Source organism: Meriones unguiculatus, chromosome 11 (assembly GCF_030254825.1).
Source record: "Meriones unguiculatus strain TT.TT164.6M chromosome 11, Bangor_MerUng_6.1, whole genome shotgun sequence".
Taxonomy (NCBI): Eukaryota; Metazoa; Chordata; class Mammalia; order Rodentia; family Muridae; genus Meriones; species Meriones unguiculatus.
Genome location: NC_083359.1, coordinates 91,400,697 through 91,416,818, shown reverse-complemented (window position 1 = coordinate 91,416,818; position 16,122 = coordinate 91,400,697). Strand labels below are relative to the sequence as shown.

Sequence of the window (16,122 nt, the reverse complement as noted above, 5' to 3'; positions counted from 1 at the left end):
CATACAGTACCAGTACCAAGGGAAGAGAAAAGGAGTTGCCATGTGAACTAAATACAGTGTTGATCTTATCTGGAACTTCATTTTCACAAGCCAACTCTACATGGGCATTTTACCTTATTTTTAGGTTTTACGTGTTCATGTGTACACTTTTTTTGAGTTTATGTACACGTGTGTACAGGATCCCCTGGAGCTGGAGTTCCAGAGGATTGTAAGCTGGCATGTGGGTGCTGGAAACTGAACCTAGGTTTTCTGCCAGAGCAGCAAGTGCTCTTCTTGCTGGGCCATCTCTTTGGTTCCTAGATAGGCATTTTTAAGAATGAAAATATGAATGTGGAACAGATAGATATTAGATTGTACTGAGGAATTACTGACTCTGCTAGGTATATATGGTATTTTCATAATTATAGGCTTTGTTTAGAGATGTTTAGCAACATTCATAGATGAACTAATATGCCTGAGGTTTACTGCAAGTTAAAATGAAGGTATTGAGAAGGAGGATAGATGGAACAGGAGTGGCAAAAATTGAAGCCTGGGGATTCACTTTTCTCTTATATTTGTTAAAATAAATGTTAAAGTGTTACTGTTTGCACAATGTAAGTTTTTCTAAGTGGGAAGTCCCAAGAAGCACATAGACAAAATATCACAATAATGTAATTCAGCAAGAGTTTTGGACACATGAGTGTGTTACAAAAGTCAATAGTGTTACTATATATCCAAGACACCAAACAACAGAGAAAGAATGAAAACCCAAACTATAAACTATGAAGAGGAAAGCCTTAATGACTTCAGGACAGGCAAGAATTTCTTAATGCTGCAAGTGGCAGAGACCTAACAAAAGACTGACAAACTCACTCCATTCAACAGTTAGAGACAAAACCCCCATAAAGACAAATGTTTACAACATATACAACACTACAGTGACTAAAGTAGTCTATCTAAAAATCACACATCGCTAAGAGAAAGGGAGCCAAATAGGACACTTTGAAAGAGAGTGTGCAGTTCACAGAACAGTGTAGTTTCGTGAACGTGAAGGAATACAGCATCCCTGAACGGCCAGAGAAATGTAAACTACAGCTACACCATAGTGACACAAATTGTAAAAGTCTGATCATATCTAGTGTTGGTGAATATGTTGGTGAGGATGTGAACTGCTAATTTTGCAAGGGAACCAGCAAAATGTGAAAGATATGCTAACAGGGAATATATTTCATGTACTAGTAAACAATTTCAAAGACCCAAGTGTCCATCTTATGTAAAAGTAACTTTTACTCCTAATGTCATATTGGAGGCTTACTGCCTCTGCCTGCTAACCTATAGCCTCCATACAATCTTATGTAGGCCTAGAATGTTTTCAGCCTGAGACTGCTGAATAAGCTCACCCTTTCTAGTTCTTTTTGAACTCTGGCTGGTTGGTTCAACTCAGCTGTTCTGGTTCAAAAATCTCCTCTCCAAGCTGACTGATTCAAACTGGCTTCTCTAGCCTTCTGGCTGAATTGCTGTGCTTCACCTCATCTTGGGCTCCTTCCCATTCTCTGGCTCATTCTGTCTTCACCTATGTCTAGCTTGTTCTCTCTCTGTAACCTGTGTCTCTACAACTGTCCCAGCAAAACTGCCTCTGAACCGCAGGAGCTGAACTGCTACAACTCCACTGCACTGCCTCTCAACTGAATGACTCAACTGATTTCTCCCTGCACTGCTGTTAAGTGGACTCTCTTTCCAGTCTGTTGGGCATATCCCATCTCTGACTCATTCTGACACTCCTTTCTCTGATTTGTCTGCTTCCTTCTACAAACCAACCTTACCTACATTGTTTGGGAATAAAGGCGAGTACTTAGGGCGTGTCTGTATTCCAACCAGAGGGATTAAAGGTATACTGGATGAAAATTCCTCTACAATTTTAGGTTAACAATTATTTGTATTCAAGGAAATGCAGCAGTTAAAACGGCCAGAGCCTCAAGAAGTAATGCCTGGTGACAGTGATTTGGAAAATATTATAAAAGGGTTAGACTAACTTTGTAACCTCTATGTCTTCTAAAGCCTATAGTTTTGAGTTTTAGGTCCAGGTTAAGCTAAAGCCTCTTAGTACCTTTCCAGAGATTGAAGGAATGTGACCCTATCTGTCAGGACAGATATAAAAAAAGGGCAAGCAAGCAATGACCTTCACTCAGCAAAAGAAGGACCAGACCCTTGTCCTTGAGATAGCGTTTCTTAGCAACGAACCTAGACTTCTTCTGAGTAGCTTTTGACCTCCAGCCAAAAGTCTGTAGCCCCTAATCTTCAAGGATGAGCTAACCACCCCCACCTTAAATTGCAGCTGCATCCACACTTGGCAGGACTGGCCAAGCTTAAACACCTAAGACTAACCAATTATCTTACTTTATAACTTCCTCATCCAATCCTAAATTGCCAAAACTGCAACTTCAAATTTCCCGCAATTTTTCTTTTAAAAACCTAAAGGCCTTTGTCTCCTGGTGCCACTCTTTGCTGACCGGCAGGGGTGACCCCGTTGTACAATGGTTAATAAACCTCTTGCTTTTGCAATGAGTCTTGGTCTGGGGGAGTTTCTGGGAAGGGTGCGATTGAACTCCTGAGCTGTGAGACCCCAGGTCTTACAATTACAGTGTTATACATTTATGTGGATTTTTAAAAGCCCCCAACACTCAACATATGTATTTACAAACGTATTTAAACCTTTGTAAAAGTAAATTAAAGTGGACTAAAAGATTTCTGTAAAACTCATAGTAGGGATGGTCTGTTTGGACAGAGGGAAATTAAGTTGGGTGTAGTAGGATAGTAGGGAGACATTCAACTTTCCTGTAACTCAATTTCTTGTAATTGAAAATTTTTTATCTGTGAGAAAAATTTAGACTTACGTGAAAAATGTTAACATTTGTTTACACTTGATGATATGTACCCAAACGTTTGTAACATAATTACCCAAACGTTTTGGAATAAAAGGACTTGATAAAACATTACATTTTCTAAAAATTAAAAACAGAAAAATTGAAGCTTAATCATGACTTTCTTAAGGACCACAGTGTTTGGTGGATAGAGAAAACTCGATTTTATTTTGGTTTGTATGTTAATGTTTGAATTTGAGGCGTCACAATTTCACCGTGAATAAGAATGCACCATCCCAAGAAAGGACATTTGTCCCACGGGAACTTTATAATCGTGTTTGTGCGTGCGTGTGTTGTGTGTGTGTGCGCTCAAGAGCGCACCCACTGCACGTGCGCATGCGGGTGCGCTCCCAGCCGGACCTCAAGCATTCCGCCCACGCTTCGCTCCCAGCTTTTCTGCATTCCGCAATCAGTAGTAACATCAGCCACGAGGAGCTCGGAGGATTCTGGGAAACGTTTCTGTTGTGTTTGTAACCATGGGAAAAAACCCGCTCGGTCCTAGAGGGATCCACGTTCTTTCACCCTATCGTCTTGAACAAAGTCCCTGTCCACCGAAGTTGAGTAAAACCGAAAAAGAAACAATACGAAGTACGTTCTAGAAACTGTTGTTTCAAACTCCGTTTACATTTTTTTTTTCAGTTGGAATTTGTGATGCGTGTGCTTTTCTTCTAAAAATATTTAGAGTCTCGAATCCTAGCAATAAAAGATTGAGAACCTGCTGCGAGTTTTGGAAAATCTCCTTTAGGAGGCCAGGTGTGGGCGTGGTGTGTTTATCTTGTTTATTTTCTTTGTTGGATCTGTTGGAAGGTGGGCTTTCTGCAAGCCTGATTTGAGAGAACGCTTACCCCCGTTTACCCCGGCACACACGCACTTCTACAGCTGTGGAAAATTCTGTGCGTTTGTCTTTACTTACTGTGTTCGTGGACATTTCTTTTACAGAGACAGAAAAGCATTCATAAAGGCCAACTCAGGTTTACTGCCGGTTTTTAATGTTGTTCTGAGGCGGCTACACTGTCGTATTAAGGACCATCAAAGGACAAGCCACCACGTGGAGGAGACTTTTCAGTCTTAACATCATCAGCAGATGTTTGACTGAATGAAGCAGTTAAATCTGCGTGCTCTCCGCCCAACGTAAAATAAACAGGAGCAACAACAAAAAACCCACAGCGGGGGCCGAAAGCCCTGAAATCCCCAGAGGGAACTATTTACTCACAGGTCTACTCGGCTCTTCTGCTGACGTCTCCTTAGCTTTTGAGACCGGCGTGCGGTGAGCTAGTTTGCCTCCGCTCGGCCGCCGTCCGCCAGCGCTCAGCAAATTTCGTCCGCCGGCCGCCGCCGTTCGGGTTACTCATCGTTCCGAGTTGCGAGGGGTGGAGATACCTCTTTCGGGGAAGCCGGCTGGTGTGGCCGGCACCATGGAGTCGCCTTTTAGTCCTGTTCTTCCTCGTGGGCCAGATGAAGACTGGGGTGAGTGGCTCTGTGAACGCACCCGAGCGAGGTCCGGCCGCGTCTGCGGGGGTTTTCCTCCCGATTTCCGCCCGGTGGAGGTGACAGGTGTGGACGAACCTTGCCAGGGGAGCGGGGTCACGGGTTGCGGCTCGGGGAAGAGACTGGCAGAACCGTTGGGCTTCTGTCCCGGCCGCAGCGATAGTGAGATGACGTTCTAGTCGAAATTGCTGTAGTTTTTTTCAGCGTGTGTGCCTGGTGGAAATACCAGGTGATCTCCAGGGGCTAGAACTCAGCGGGATGACTGTGGCTGCCCCAAAGGCTCCGAGCTATTTTCTCAGACTGTGGGCTGTGGGTGGGGAGCGGAGTGTGTGCGTGATCGTGTGCCCGTGTCCTGCACGTGCTGTGTGTGAGAAAACATGGTTGAAATACACATAGAAGAAGATCCTTACCTCTCAGCTTTCACTACTGGTTTAAGGCATATATCCAACTTGACAAAGAGGAGAAGCCCCCAAGCACCTGACCTTGTGTTCCTGATGACTGGATTGAACACACCTGCAAACTGATGTAATCCTGACTGCTGTCCAAACACGGCTCTGGAATCTCTTAGGTCTATCTTGTTTGGTTTTGGTGTCCAGAAGGGAGAGAAAGACAGTGGACAAGCTATGTCCTCTAAATCCTTAGAGAAAGCTGATATTCCTCTCTTGAGTACAAGATGGAATTTGTTAACGGGATCCAGTATAAATTTGGAATTCACTGAGGTAGATACCTCAGTGGATCCTGTAGTGAGACTACATTGTTCTTCAGCCTTATAGTTTTGGGGGCATTTTTCTTCCTTGGACCAACGTTCTACCATAACATGAGTGGACTCTAGTATTGTACATCCTAGTTTAATTTTCCAGTGGCAGATGTATTCTACAATTACACTCTGTGGGAGATTTATTTTAATCCTTGGGTAGGTCTTTGACAGCTTTCTGGAAAACAAACCACAAAAACTTTAGATGTCCATACTCCAGTGCATTCTCCCAGCTAAATGCTTTCGTTACGGTAACCCAGAAGTCCCTTGCTTAGGACTTTATTTTTGTCAGGTATTCTGCTAAGCGCACTACATGCATTATTTATGTTCACAACAGCTCAATGAGGTCATGCCGTCCTGTAGATGCTGAAAACCAAGGCTGATAGAATTTGTGCTTAGAGCTGTGAGTCTTAGAGCTGTGAGTGGTAAAGGTAGGATCAGAAGCAGGGTAATCTAACTTTGAAGTCTGTGCCTCTGGCTTTTCTACTTTGTAACACTTTCCTAATATTTTTTAAAGGTTGGATTCTTTCTAATTCTTCTGTTCTTAACAGGTCCACTTTAGTATGTTGGGCAGTTATGATTTATTTTCTCAACTGTTTGACCATTCCGTTCTCGTGGCATTTCTTAAGCCATAGCCATGAGGCACTCACTGAGAGTGTTATTTTGTCTTGTATCCCAATCCTCAGCTTCATTTTCCTAACTGCTAGTCTTGATTCTTCAACAAAACATTCAGCTCTTTGTAGTCAGCTGACTGACTCCTTTCTCAGGTATCCTGCCCCGTCTCTCTTGGTTTTGTCCTTTTCCCGTTGTGTTTTAGGGTTCTCTCTTCAGACTGTTAACAATCATCTCTTGACTGAATACTTTCACCCCTGAGGTGTTCAGTAGGTAGGACAGATTTTGCATGGATTAGAGTTTAAAACTCTAATCTACTATGGTTTCCCAATAAAGTAATGGATTCTTTGGGAGCTGCTGTTTCAGATGTTTGATTATTTTCCTAATGTATTTGATATTTTAAAAGTAATTTTAACAGCTGTCCTGTTAAATTTTAGAAATTGGATTTTATAATTGGTATTTCTTCTGATTAACAACTTGAACAATCTGAAGGAAGTTATTATCTCAGCTCAGGGGATGATGGAACTTGCTTATGTTTATTTATCTGTCTCTTTATTTTCTAAATGTGATCAATGAAATTTACAGCTGACATCTACAGATGTATTTTTAAAAGGGCCAGATAGCGATATTTTAGGCATCACTGTCATGTGGTCTCTGTTGCAGCTGCTCTGCCATAGTGAGAAAGCAGCCGTAGACCATGTAGATGAGTCAGAATGGCCGTGTTCCCATAAAAGCCTTATGGAGACTGAGATTTGGATTTCATATAGACGAATCTTTTACTTATTTTTTGCTTGGGACATTTTAAAGACATTGTTTTGCTGTGTAGCCCGGGCTGGCCTCAAACTTCCTGCCTTAGACTTCCGGGATTATAGGCACACAGCACCATATCTGGCTCCCTTTGTTGTTACTGTTGTTAGGTCTTTTGAGACAGGCCTTGCTGTGTAGGGCAGGGTGCCTTACGGCTTTCATAAGTCTCTGCCTCTGGCTTTTCAATTGTATTTAGTGTGTTACTTAATCCTTTTTAAAGTACAGCTTTAGATTTTAGAACGTGTAATTCCATATACTTCCTCTGTTTCCTCTAGTGGTAGCATCTTACATTACAATGCTGGTTAGTTTTCTGCTTTGTTTTTTGTTTTTTGACAAGCTAGAATCATCTGGGAGAGGGAACTTCTATTAAGAAAATTCCTCCATCACTGTCATGTTGGCAAGTCTGTGTGTTTTTTTTTTTCTTTCTTTGATTAATGATTAATGTGGGGTGGCTCAGCCTGCTGTGGGTTGTGCCAACCCTGGGCAGGTGGGCCCCGGGATATTTAAGAAAGCAGGCTGAACAAGCCGAGAGGAGCAGCATTCCGCCCTGGCTTCTGCTTCAGTTCCTGCTTCTAGGTTCCTGCCTTGAGTTCCTGCCCCAACTCAAGTAGACAGTGATTACGACATGCAAGCCAAACAAACCCTTTCCTCCCCAATTTTGGTCATGGTGTTTCATCACAGCAGTGGAAGGCAAACTAAAACAATTAGTGTGGTACATTTGTTAAGAAGGATAAACTAGTGCTGATCAGTTTCTTTTCTTTTTTTCTTTTTTGAGATAGGGTTTCCTTATGCCGTCCATCTTGATCTGGAACATAATCCAGGCTTGCCTTGAAGTCTTAATGCTCTCATCTCAGCTGCCCAAATACTGGAATTAAAGGCATGAGCCACATGCCTGGCATGCTACATTAGTGTTAAGTAAAGGACGAACCTTAATTAGGGGTTTTGACAAGTATAACGCCATGGGTCCATCATTACAGTGTTATACAGAGTAGTGTGAGAGTGTCTCTCCTAAACATTCTCTGTAGTAAGCATTTGAAGTTCCTGTGTCTTTTTGTGGCTCAATGGCTTATTTCTTTCTAGCACTGAATAGTGCTGAATAGAAGGGTTTTGATAAAGATATAATGACAGAGATCTGCTGTTGCAGTATTCTACATGATGTGGAGGATGCTAGCATGCTTAGGTTTTGATGCTAGCCCTCTTCTTTGCTTATAGATGACTGCCTTCTGGCTGTGTCCTTACATGGTTTTGAGGAACGAGAGTTATCCTCTTCGGAAAGCATCATTTCACTTTAGTAATCTCCTCAAGACTCTGTGCTGGATACAGACATATTAGGGAGTAGGGCTGAAATCTGAGTTCTGGGAGGCCATAATCCAGTTAAAGCACATAGTTTGTATGTCTGTTTACATGTTGATGTCTTGATTGCTTCCAGTTTTTGGCAGTTATGCACGAAGTTGTTCTGAACATCTGTGTGCAGGGTTTTGCGTTTATTTAAGTTTTCATATCATTTGGGCTGATACTGGATTGAAGAGTGTGTTTGGTTTATAAGAAATAGCCATGCATGTGTATTTTATATCTCCACCAGCAATGAGTGGATATTTCTGTTTGCTGGCATTTGCTGTTGCCAGTACTTTGGAGTTTAGCTATTTTAACAGGTGTGTGGTAGTGCCTTGTTTTAATTTGCAGTTTTATTTTATTTTTAAAAATTTGTTATGTGCATTGGTGTTTGCCTGCGTGCATGTCTATGGGTGTCAGATCTTGGAGTTACAGACAGTTGTGAGCTGCCATATGGGTGCTGCAAATTGAGCTCAGGACCCGTGGAAGAGCGGTCAGTGCTCTTAATCACTGAGCCGTCTCTCCAGCCCCTAATCTGCAGCTGTCTAATGTTACACATTTCCATGGCTAGTTAGCAATCTTTACCTTCCCTCTTCCTTCCTCCCCTCTCCCTCTCGTTTGATTTGTGCAAAAGCCAGTTTTTTCTTTTCTTTCTTTTTTTTTTAAGCCACTTAGATGTGTGTCAAGATGAGAAGCTTCCTGCCACTGCGGTTTTTCTCATGTCTTTAGTGTCTTCTTTGAAGCTTCTCTCCCTTTTCTTGTACTAACCAAGCGTGCCACTTCCCCCGATGACACAGCTTTTCCTGAAGTCCTGGTGAAAGTTCTCTGCATGCAGCACCTCAGAATATAGCATGGGCTTGTTTTCCTTGTCTTTCTCTGTCATTTCCAGAACATGCTCCTTTCCTCCACAACAAACATCTAGGTGTAACTCTTATCTCATCACAGTCAACAATCTCCTACCTCTCTCTTTTGCACCGACTGCTGCTTCACTCACTTCCGTTTACTTCTTGGAAAAGAGAGCTACTAGCTTACTGTTGTGTTCTCCAACATTCTGCTCTTAGGATTCTTGACTATTTCAGTCGGCTTGGCCAGTCTCTTCTCTGGTCTTGTTACTCCCTCACTGATGGTTCCCCAAAGCGTCTCCCTCCAGCCTCTTAACACCTGCTCTTTCATGCTCTGGATCAGAACTCCTAGTCTCTCTTGCCTCATCTCACTCACCAGCATGCTTGCCTTCCTCCATGTGGATGCTGAAGATGGCCTCTTGTTACTAGATAGAAACCCCCGATGTTTTCTGGGTGTGCTTCAGCTCCCTCATGCTTTACTGAAAATGTTGCTCAAGCTCTTTTCCCTTCTGTTTCCTATAGTGTTTCTCCCATCTTAGTTAGAAAACAAGCATGTAGTTAACTTCTCCTATTTGGGGGAGGTGGGGGAAATGCTAAACTCTCCCTAGATGTCACTTCCCCTCGTGCTGCCACCACATTTCTCCTCTTCCCCTTCTCCAGTTTTTTTTTTTGTAAGTAGAGACATTTCTTTTTATTTTTTTAGAGAAATTTCTTAAAAGTCTGTGTTCAATGGTGACCCCAATTTTTCTTTTAGCTCCCCTTCCCCCTTTTTTTGAGACAGGGTTTCTCTGTGTAGCGTTTGCTGTCCTGGATCTCCTTTGGTAGACCAGGCAGGCCTGAAACTTACAGAGATCCACTGCCCCTGCCTCACTAGTGCTGGAATCACATGTGTGTGGCAGCACCACCCGGCCCAGTTTTTCATCTTATGAAAATAATAAGACTCTGATCAGGTTGAGATAGAGTTAAAAAAAGAAAGAGCAAGATCACTGTGGAGGAGGTCCTTTTAAGAAGTAAACAAATAAGTGGTCAAGGTAGAGGGAGGTGAGGTGGAAAAGAAAGCTAAAAATCATAGCAGGCATTATTGAGGGAAAGTCTGAATCTTGGTGGTGTGAAATCGGTGGGAAGGACATAGGAATAGGCGGTAGATTTTAATATTGTAGACTGAAACTCTGCTGTTAGTTTCTCCTAAGTTCTTCTGAAATAGTCCTTCTATTTATCTAATTTCATTTTTTTTTAAACCACAGAAGTTGAAAAATCAGTACACTGAGAACCTGTATTTCCCTTTTGCACCAACTGTTCAAATCCTGCCCCACTTACTGCGTCTCATTACCACCTGTGCCTCCGCCTTTCACCGCCTGAAACACAAACATGTAGAATGAAACCTGAAATATTCTCCCAGGCATTTCTTAAGAACAAGGGATATTTTTTAAAAAATGAATGCATGACACTATTTAAAGCTCTAAGCCAGGCCACAGAGTTCCTTCTTACCTTGCATTAACTGTGGTCACCTTTTGAGACGTGTGATTGCTGTGTGACCATCACAGTGTGGCATGTGCTTACAAAACCCAGATTGTAAGGTCTACTACACACTTGGTCCATTTATGATACACACATAGGTGGTAGAGCCTGTGGTTCCTATGGCCACAATGAACAAAACAGTCTGAGATTAAATACAATACAAGAGAAAAACGATGCAATTGAGACACAGTAGATGGAAGATGTCTGATATGTCGGCCAGTGTAACGTGGCTCACCATTTTGCTGTAAAACTTTAAGTAGAGGGAACACAGTATTAAAGTAAGGATGAGACGTGTACTGTAGCAAATTCTAAGCTAGTAACATAGTCGTCGTTTGTCATTATCAAGTATATAATTTATATACTTTATGAGCTTTTTGATAGTTGTTTACGCATCACTACCACAGAAAGCTGAGCGTGCAGCATCGCAAGATACTATGACAGCCCTGGTGTCACTAGGTGACAGGGAGTTTTCAGTTCTGTTATAAACAATTATTGGCACTGTCTTTATATATTGTTGACCACAGTTGTTTCCAGGATCCCCTTTTAAAAGTTTTGTTCTGACAGAATCTTACAGCTTAGGCTAGTTTCCAGCTTGCTTTATAACAGAGGATGGAGTATGACCTTGAACTCATCTTCTGGCCTCTGCCTCTCAGGGGCTGGCATTAAAGGATTTGTGCCCGCCCCACTGTACTGATAGAGCTAGTCTTTAACCCATCAATAGGCTTAACACGATCTTGTTATGTAACCGTGTTGGCTTCAAACTTTGGATTTTCCCGTGTCTGCCTCCTGAGTGCCGGGCTTATGCCCATGTGCCACCATGTCTGGCTGTCTTTTATTCGTTTTCATTTTTTTGAGAGGTAGCCTAGTCTGGTTTCCAGTTCACGGCGTAGCTGAGGGTGACTTTAAGCTTACTTTAAGTAACAGTTTTGAGATGATTTCTATCTTCTATGTATGGGTGTTTTGCCCATGTATGTCTGTGCAACCATGTGCACATCTAGTACCTGGGGAGGTCAGAAGGGGGTGTCAGAGGTCCCCGGGAACTGGAATTGCAGAGAGTTGTTACTCAACATGTTGGGGCTGGGACTTGAACCCAGATCTTTTGGAAGAGCAGCCAGTGCCCTTAACTGTTAAGCCTTCTCTGTAGCTCCAGTTGATCTTAATTTAAAATAAATAAATTTAGTTAGTTACTTATGATTGTGTGTATATGTAACACATGTGTAAGGTAAGAGGACAGCTTTGTGGCATCGGTTTTCTCCCTCTGCTATTGAACAGAGCCCACCTGAGGGCTATGGCAGAAGCCAGGAGACTATTTGGAGCTTCTGCAGGGGATCCCACAGCTAACTGACAGCAGTGGATGGGTGTGCACACACACACAGGCATGGTTTTGAGTCAAGATTTGTGTTGCTCAGGCGGGTCTTGAACTGGTGGACTCAAGTTATTCAGTGAGGTCACTAGCTTCACAAGTAGCTGAGACTAGAGGCCGGTGCCGTTCTGTCCAGCTAGACACACAATTTTAAACTCTGAAGTAGCTTCAAACCTGTAGTTGTAAGGTTACCGTAAAGAACATTTGCATGCTTCTCTGCAATTTTAACTCGTGTCACAGTTGCTCCCGTTTCTTTCTTTTTTCTTCTCCCCATCCTTCACCCTTAAATACTACAGATACACCACCCACCACCCGAAAATAACAAGCAACATCCTGCTGTAAGTTTTCCCGTATTACCACAGTGTGTTTCTTCCATTCAGAAAATAAACATTGATACAACACTGCTGTTCACCTTACAGGGATGGCTTAATTTTTGTTGTCTGTCTCAGTGGCTTTTCCTTTGTAGTCTGGAAGTCTTCCCGTAAACGCTTTCTTATGCCTCTTGTCTCACTGATGCTCTTCATTCTGGGATAGTGCTTTACTTTTTCTCCTGCCTCTCATGTCCTTGGCAGTCTTTATGCTAGAAATTATTTGTAATCTGGATCTGTGCACTGGGGCCTTGTGACCAGACTCAAGCTGTGCAGTGGCAGGTGTTCCAGAGGCCTGATTCTCTTTGAGTGCTTGATTCTCTGAGTCACACGGTGTTGGCGATCTAAGGCTTAGTCACACCATTGTAGTTAAGTTGCCATCTGTCAGGTTCCTCCACTGTAATGTTGGTTTACCTTCTGTATTTTTATTTATGTTTTGGGGAGATAATGTGACAGGACACTAATGTTGTGTTGTTATTAACATCCCCACATCCCTGTCATCCCCACTAAGTGTGCCAGCCTAAATCAACTACTTCTCTAGTGGTTGACACATGCAAATTATCTGTCTCTATCCTGCCTTACATTTACTATTTTGTGTCAGTGTTTACATCATTAGAAAGAGCCCTCTTTCCCTCCTCTCCTTCCTTCCTTCTTCCGTGTGAATTCACTGAAATCTGAATGAGTTGTAAACATTTACTCTGTTTTAATATTTAGATTTTCTGAGATTTGATCAGTGGGAGTTCATTCATGGTAGTACCTTTGGTCTTTTGACACAGTCATGTTCTTTTTGTTTGTGTGTACATGAAGTAGTTGGGATTGAACTCAGGGCCTTGCACATGCTGCTCATGACCATGGCTCTTCTGATGTGTTCTTGTCTTTTGCTGAGATTTTTTTCTTTTTAAACAAGATTTCCCAGGCTTATCTTGTACATTTTCTGCTCTGAACCAGCCATTTCTCCAAAGAGCCCAGAGTGATTTTCTCTTAGTGGAGGATGATATTTAATACCCACTATCTGAGCACATTGTTTTCATTCTACGGGGGTGTTGCTGTGCACAAACCTCTCAGCAGATAAAACCAGGAAATGAATGCATGTCTTTGTGTATACACACACACACACACACACAAATGACTTTAATGATCTCTTTCTCTCTGCTTTATATTTATTTTGAGACAGATGTCATTCTGTAGCCCAGGCTTGCCTTGAACTAGTAATATAGCACAGGATGGTCCAGAACTCACAGATTTTCCCACCACTGCCTCACAAGTGCTAGGATTATAGGCATGTGCCATCGTTCCTGGCTGTGTATGAATGTATTTAAAAATTAGCTCATTTACTAATTATTTCAGTTTTGTTTGTTTGTTTGTTTGTTTAGCCTTTCCCTCTCCATGTTTCTGAATCCTCCCTTAGACAGTAAGGCATCTTGCTTCAGTTCTTTTAGATATATTTATTCATTCGCTTCATCAGTTAACAGATTGTTAACTCTAAGGACTCCTAACTATCAGCCTGTCTCTTCCATTGCCTTGTTCTTCTCCCTCCCACCAGCTCCATTTCTTTGGCAGCTGAGGAATATTGCCACCCATGTCAGGCAAACTGCTCTTCCCTACCATGCTGTTTCTTTGGATACCAGACACTTTGGTGCAGACGACTGGGCATAATACCCCACCAGCCTCATTGCTCTGCTGTCTTAGTAAAGACGGGAAGAGGAGGAAAAATGGGATGAGAGGTAAGAAGGCAGGTTATGGATGTAGATAAGTGATAGATAGGTAGGTAGGTAGGTAGGTAGATAGATAGGTAGGTAGATATTGACTAGAGAGCTGCCAGGAGTTGGAGGTGTGTAATACAGAGAGCATGGGGAAGAGTAAGCAGTGAGTCTAGGGTTTTGGAGAACTGAATGTGATTAAGTGACAACTGGAAGCGATAGATGGTTTGATAGAGCTCAGTTTGGAGTGTGTCAAGGCGGAGGTACCTTTAAACAACCACGAGAGATGTAAGCACAGTGTGTTACCCACACATCTTGGCATTATCAGCTGGAGATACATATCTGGGAATGCTTGGCGCGGAGATGCTATTTAAAGCCATGATTCAGTGAGTTTCAAAGAGAGAACATTTGATAGAAAAATTTATGCTGAGCCCAGAGGCAGTTTCATGTTAGAGAGTTGGGGAACCGTTGGGGATCCATTAAGGACCTACCTGCCTCCAGTGAGGTAGGAGGAAAATTAGGTGAATGTGGTGTTTTGCAAGCTAAGTGAAGAAAATGTTTCCATTAATAGGAAAGGCTCAGACTGTCAGATGCTCTTGATGGGTCAGGAGAGGCAAGGACTGTGACTTTACCATTGGATTTAGTAGCGTGAAGTGATGACATTAATAGCTGCTGTGTACGGAGTTGGGCGCTTGATTGGAGCAAGTTCAAGAAGGAATGGGAAGAAATGAGAGACAGCAAATGCAGAAAAGTTGGCATTTTAGCCTGTATTTGAGACACATCATCCCAGTCATCTGCTTCGTGATTTTTGGCTCCTGAGCTGAGTTCAAAGTAGCCTTTTTGACAATCCTGTGGCTAGTCTGGCATTATTACTATCTACACATTAGTGTTGTGCTCTGTTTTAAGTGGGCTTCTGTCATTGGCCAGTGTCTTACTGTTCTGCTAAACTCTGACCAAGGCAATGGAAGCATTTAATTGGGGAGTTGCTTACAGTTTCACAGGGTTAGTCCATGACCATCATGGCGGGAGCATGGTGATAGGCACGTACTGGAGCAGTGTCTGATCTGCAGGCAGAAGGCAGAGACAGTGAGACTGGGTCTGCTGTGGGTTTTTGAAACCTCAAAGCCCAGTGACACATCTCCTCCAACAAGGCCACACCTCTTAGATCCTTTGAAAATAGTTCCATCTGGGGACTCAGCCTTCAAATGTATGAGCCTATGGGGGTGGGAGTGGAGCGTTTTTTATTCAAACCACTATAGGCAGATCAGTGGAGCTGATGAATATGTGCATTGAGGAAATCACTGCAGGAGTTTTAGTACAGTGGAGGACCTGGAGCTGGGAAACCCTTTAAAGAGTTCTAGAAAAAGTAAAAAATAAAATAAAAAGGAGTTCTGAAAGTGTTAGGGAAGAAAAACTTTACAGATTGTGTGACAGTATTAGGCCTTGTCAGCATCTTCTAATTTTTTTTTTTTAAATAGATTATGGGAGAATCTTTTCTTGTCCATATTTTTCTTGGTTTATAAGGAAACCTCATTAGAAATTAGAATATACTTCAATTTGCTGAAAATTTAGGCAAGCCTTTTATTATCTGCATGGACATTTGTGTGTGTGCTTACTCCTGTGTGTGTGAGTGCATGTATACATGTGTGTGCTTGTAGAGGTATTTTTGATATCTTCTTCCACCTTTTTTTTTCTTTTTTATTCTTTTATTTGCTTTTTAATGATACTCAGTCGACCACTTTATTTTTTTTCAGTTAAGTTTTGTTGTGTGTGTTGGGTAAGTGGCATGCCGCACAGTGAGTGTGCAGAGGTCAGGGGACAACCGTGTGGAGTTGGTTCTCCTTCCACCCTTACGTGGTGTCTGGGGGCAGAACTCAGGTCATCAGGGGTGTGCGGCAAATGCCTTTACCATCTTGCCCAGCTTCCACCTTTTGTTTTTGAGACAAAGTCTCTTACTGAGACTGCAGTTCACAGAGTTGGCTGGCAAGCTCTAGGGATTCGTCTTTCTCTGCCCCCCTAGTGCGGAGATTCTAGACATCCATAGCTGCAGCCCGCCTTCCACGTGTGTTATGGGAGCCAGGCACATGTTCTCCTGACGGTCACATTGCTTGACCTTGTCAGCAGCAGCAGCAGTGCCCAAAGGAAAGCTATTCACTCGGCCACAGGTTGCAGCGCTTTTCCCACCGTCAGCTTGCTGAGTGACAGTAGCTTTCCTTTCCTTCTTTATTCAAGAGTCTTCATTGTTTGCTGAGCTTGGGTATTTCACAGACACTGAGGAGGTGCAGTTCGATGCAGCAAACGAGACTTATGTAAGTACTTCCTGGAGGAGAAATGGTGAATAACTTGATGTTTCATCTGTGCTGTTATTAATGCATGAGAGTTTCAGGACAGCAGGTTTAGGCTGATACCTAAGTGACACCATTAACCATGAATGTTAG

The 16,122-nt window shown here is 42.6% G+C and overlaps 1 protein-coding gene across 1 annotated transcript in view; it reads left to right on the top strand.

The window, feature by feature from the left end:
• Positions 1-3,921: 3,921 nt before the first annotated feature.
• Positions 3,922-16,122, top strand: part of Atf6 (activating transcription factor 6) — a 165,636-nt gene continuing 153,435 nt past the window's right edge. Inside the window, exons 1-2 of the mRNA XM_060364651.1 lie at positions 3,922-4,367; positions 15,917-15,993. Of these exons, the coding sequence (XP_060220634.1) occupies positions 4,316-4,367; positions 15,917-15,993 (129 nt within the window). The 5' untranslated portion in view covers positions 3,922-4,315. The remainder of the gene's footprint in view (positions 4,368-15,916; positions 15,994-16,122) is intronic.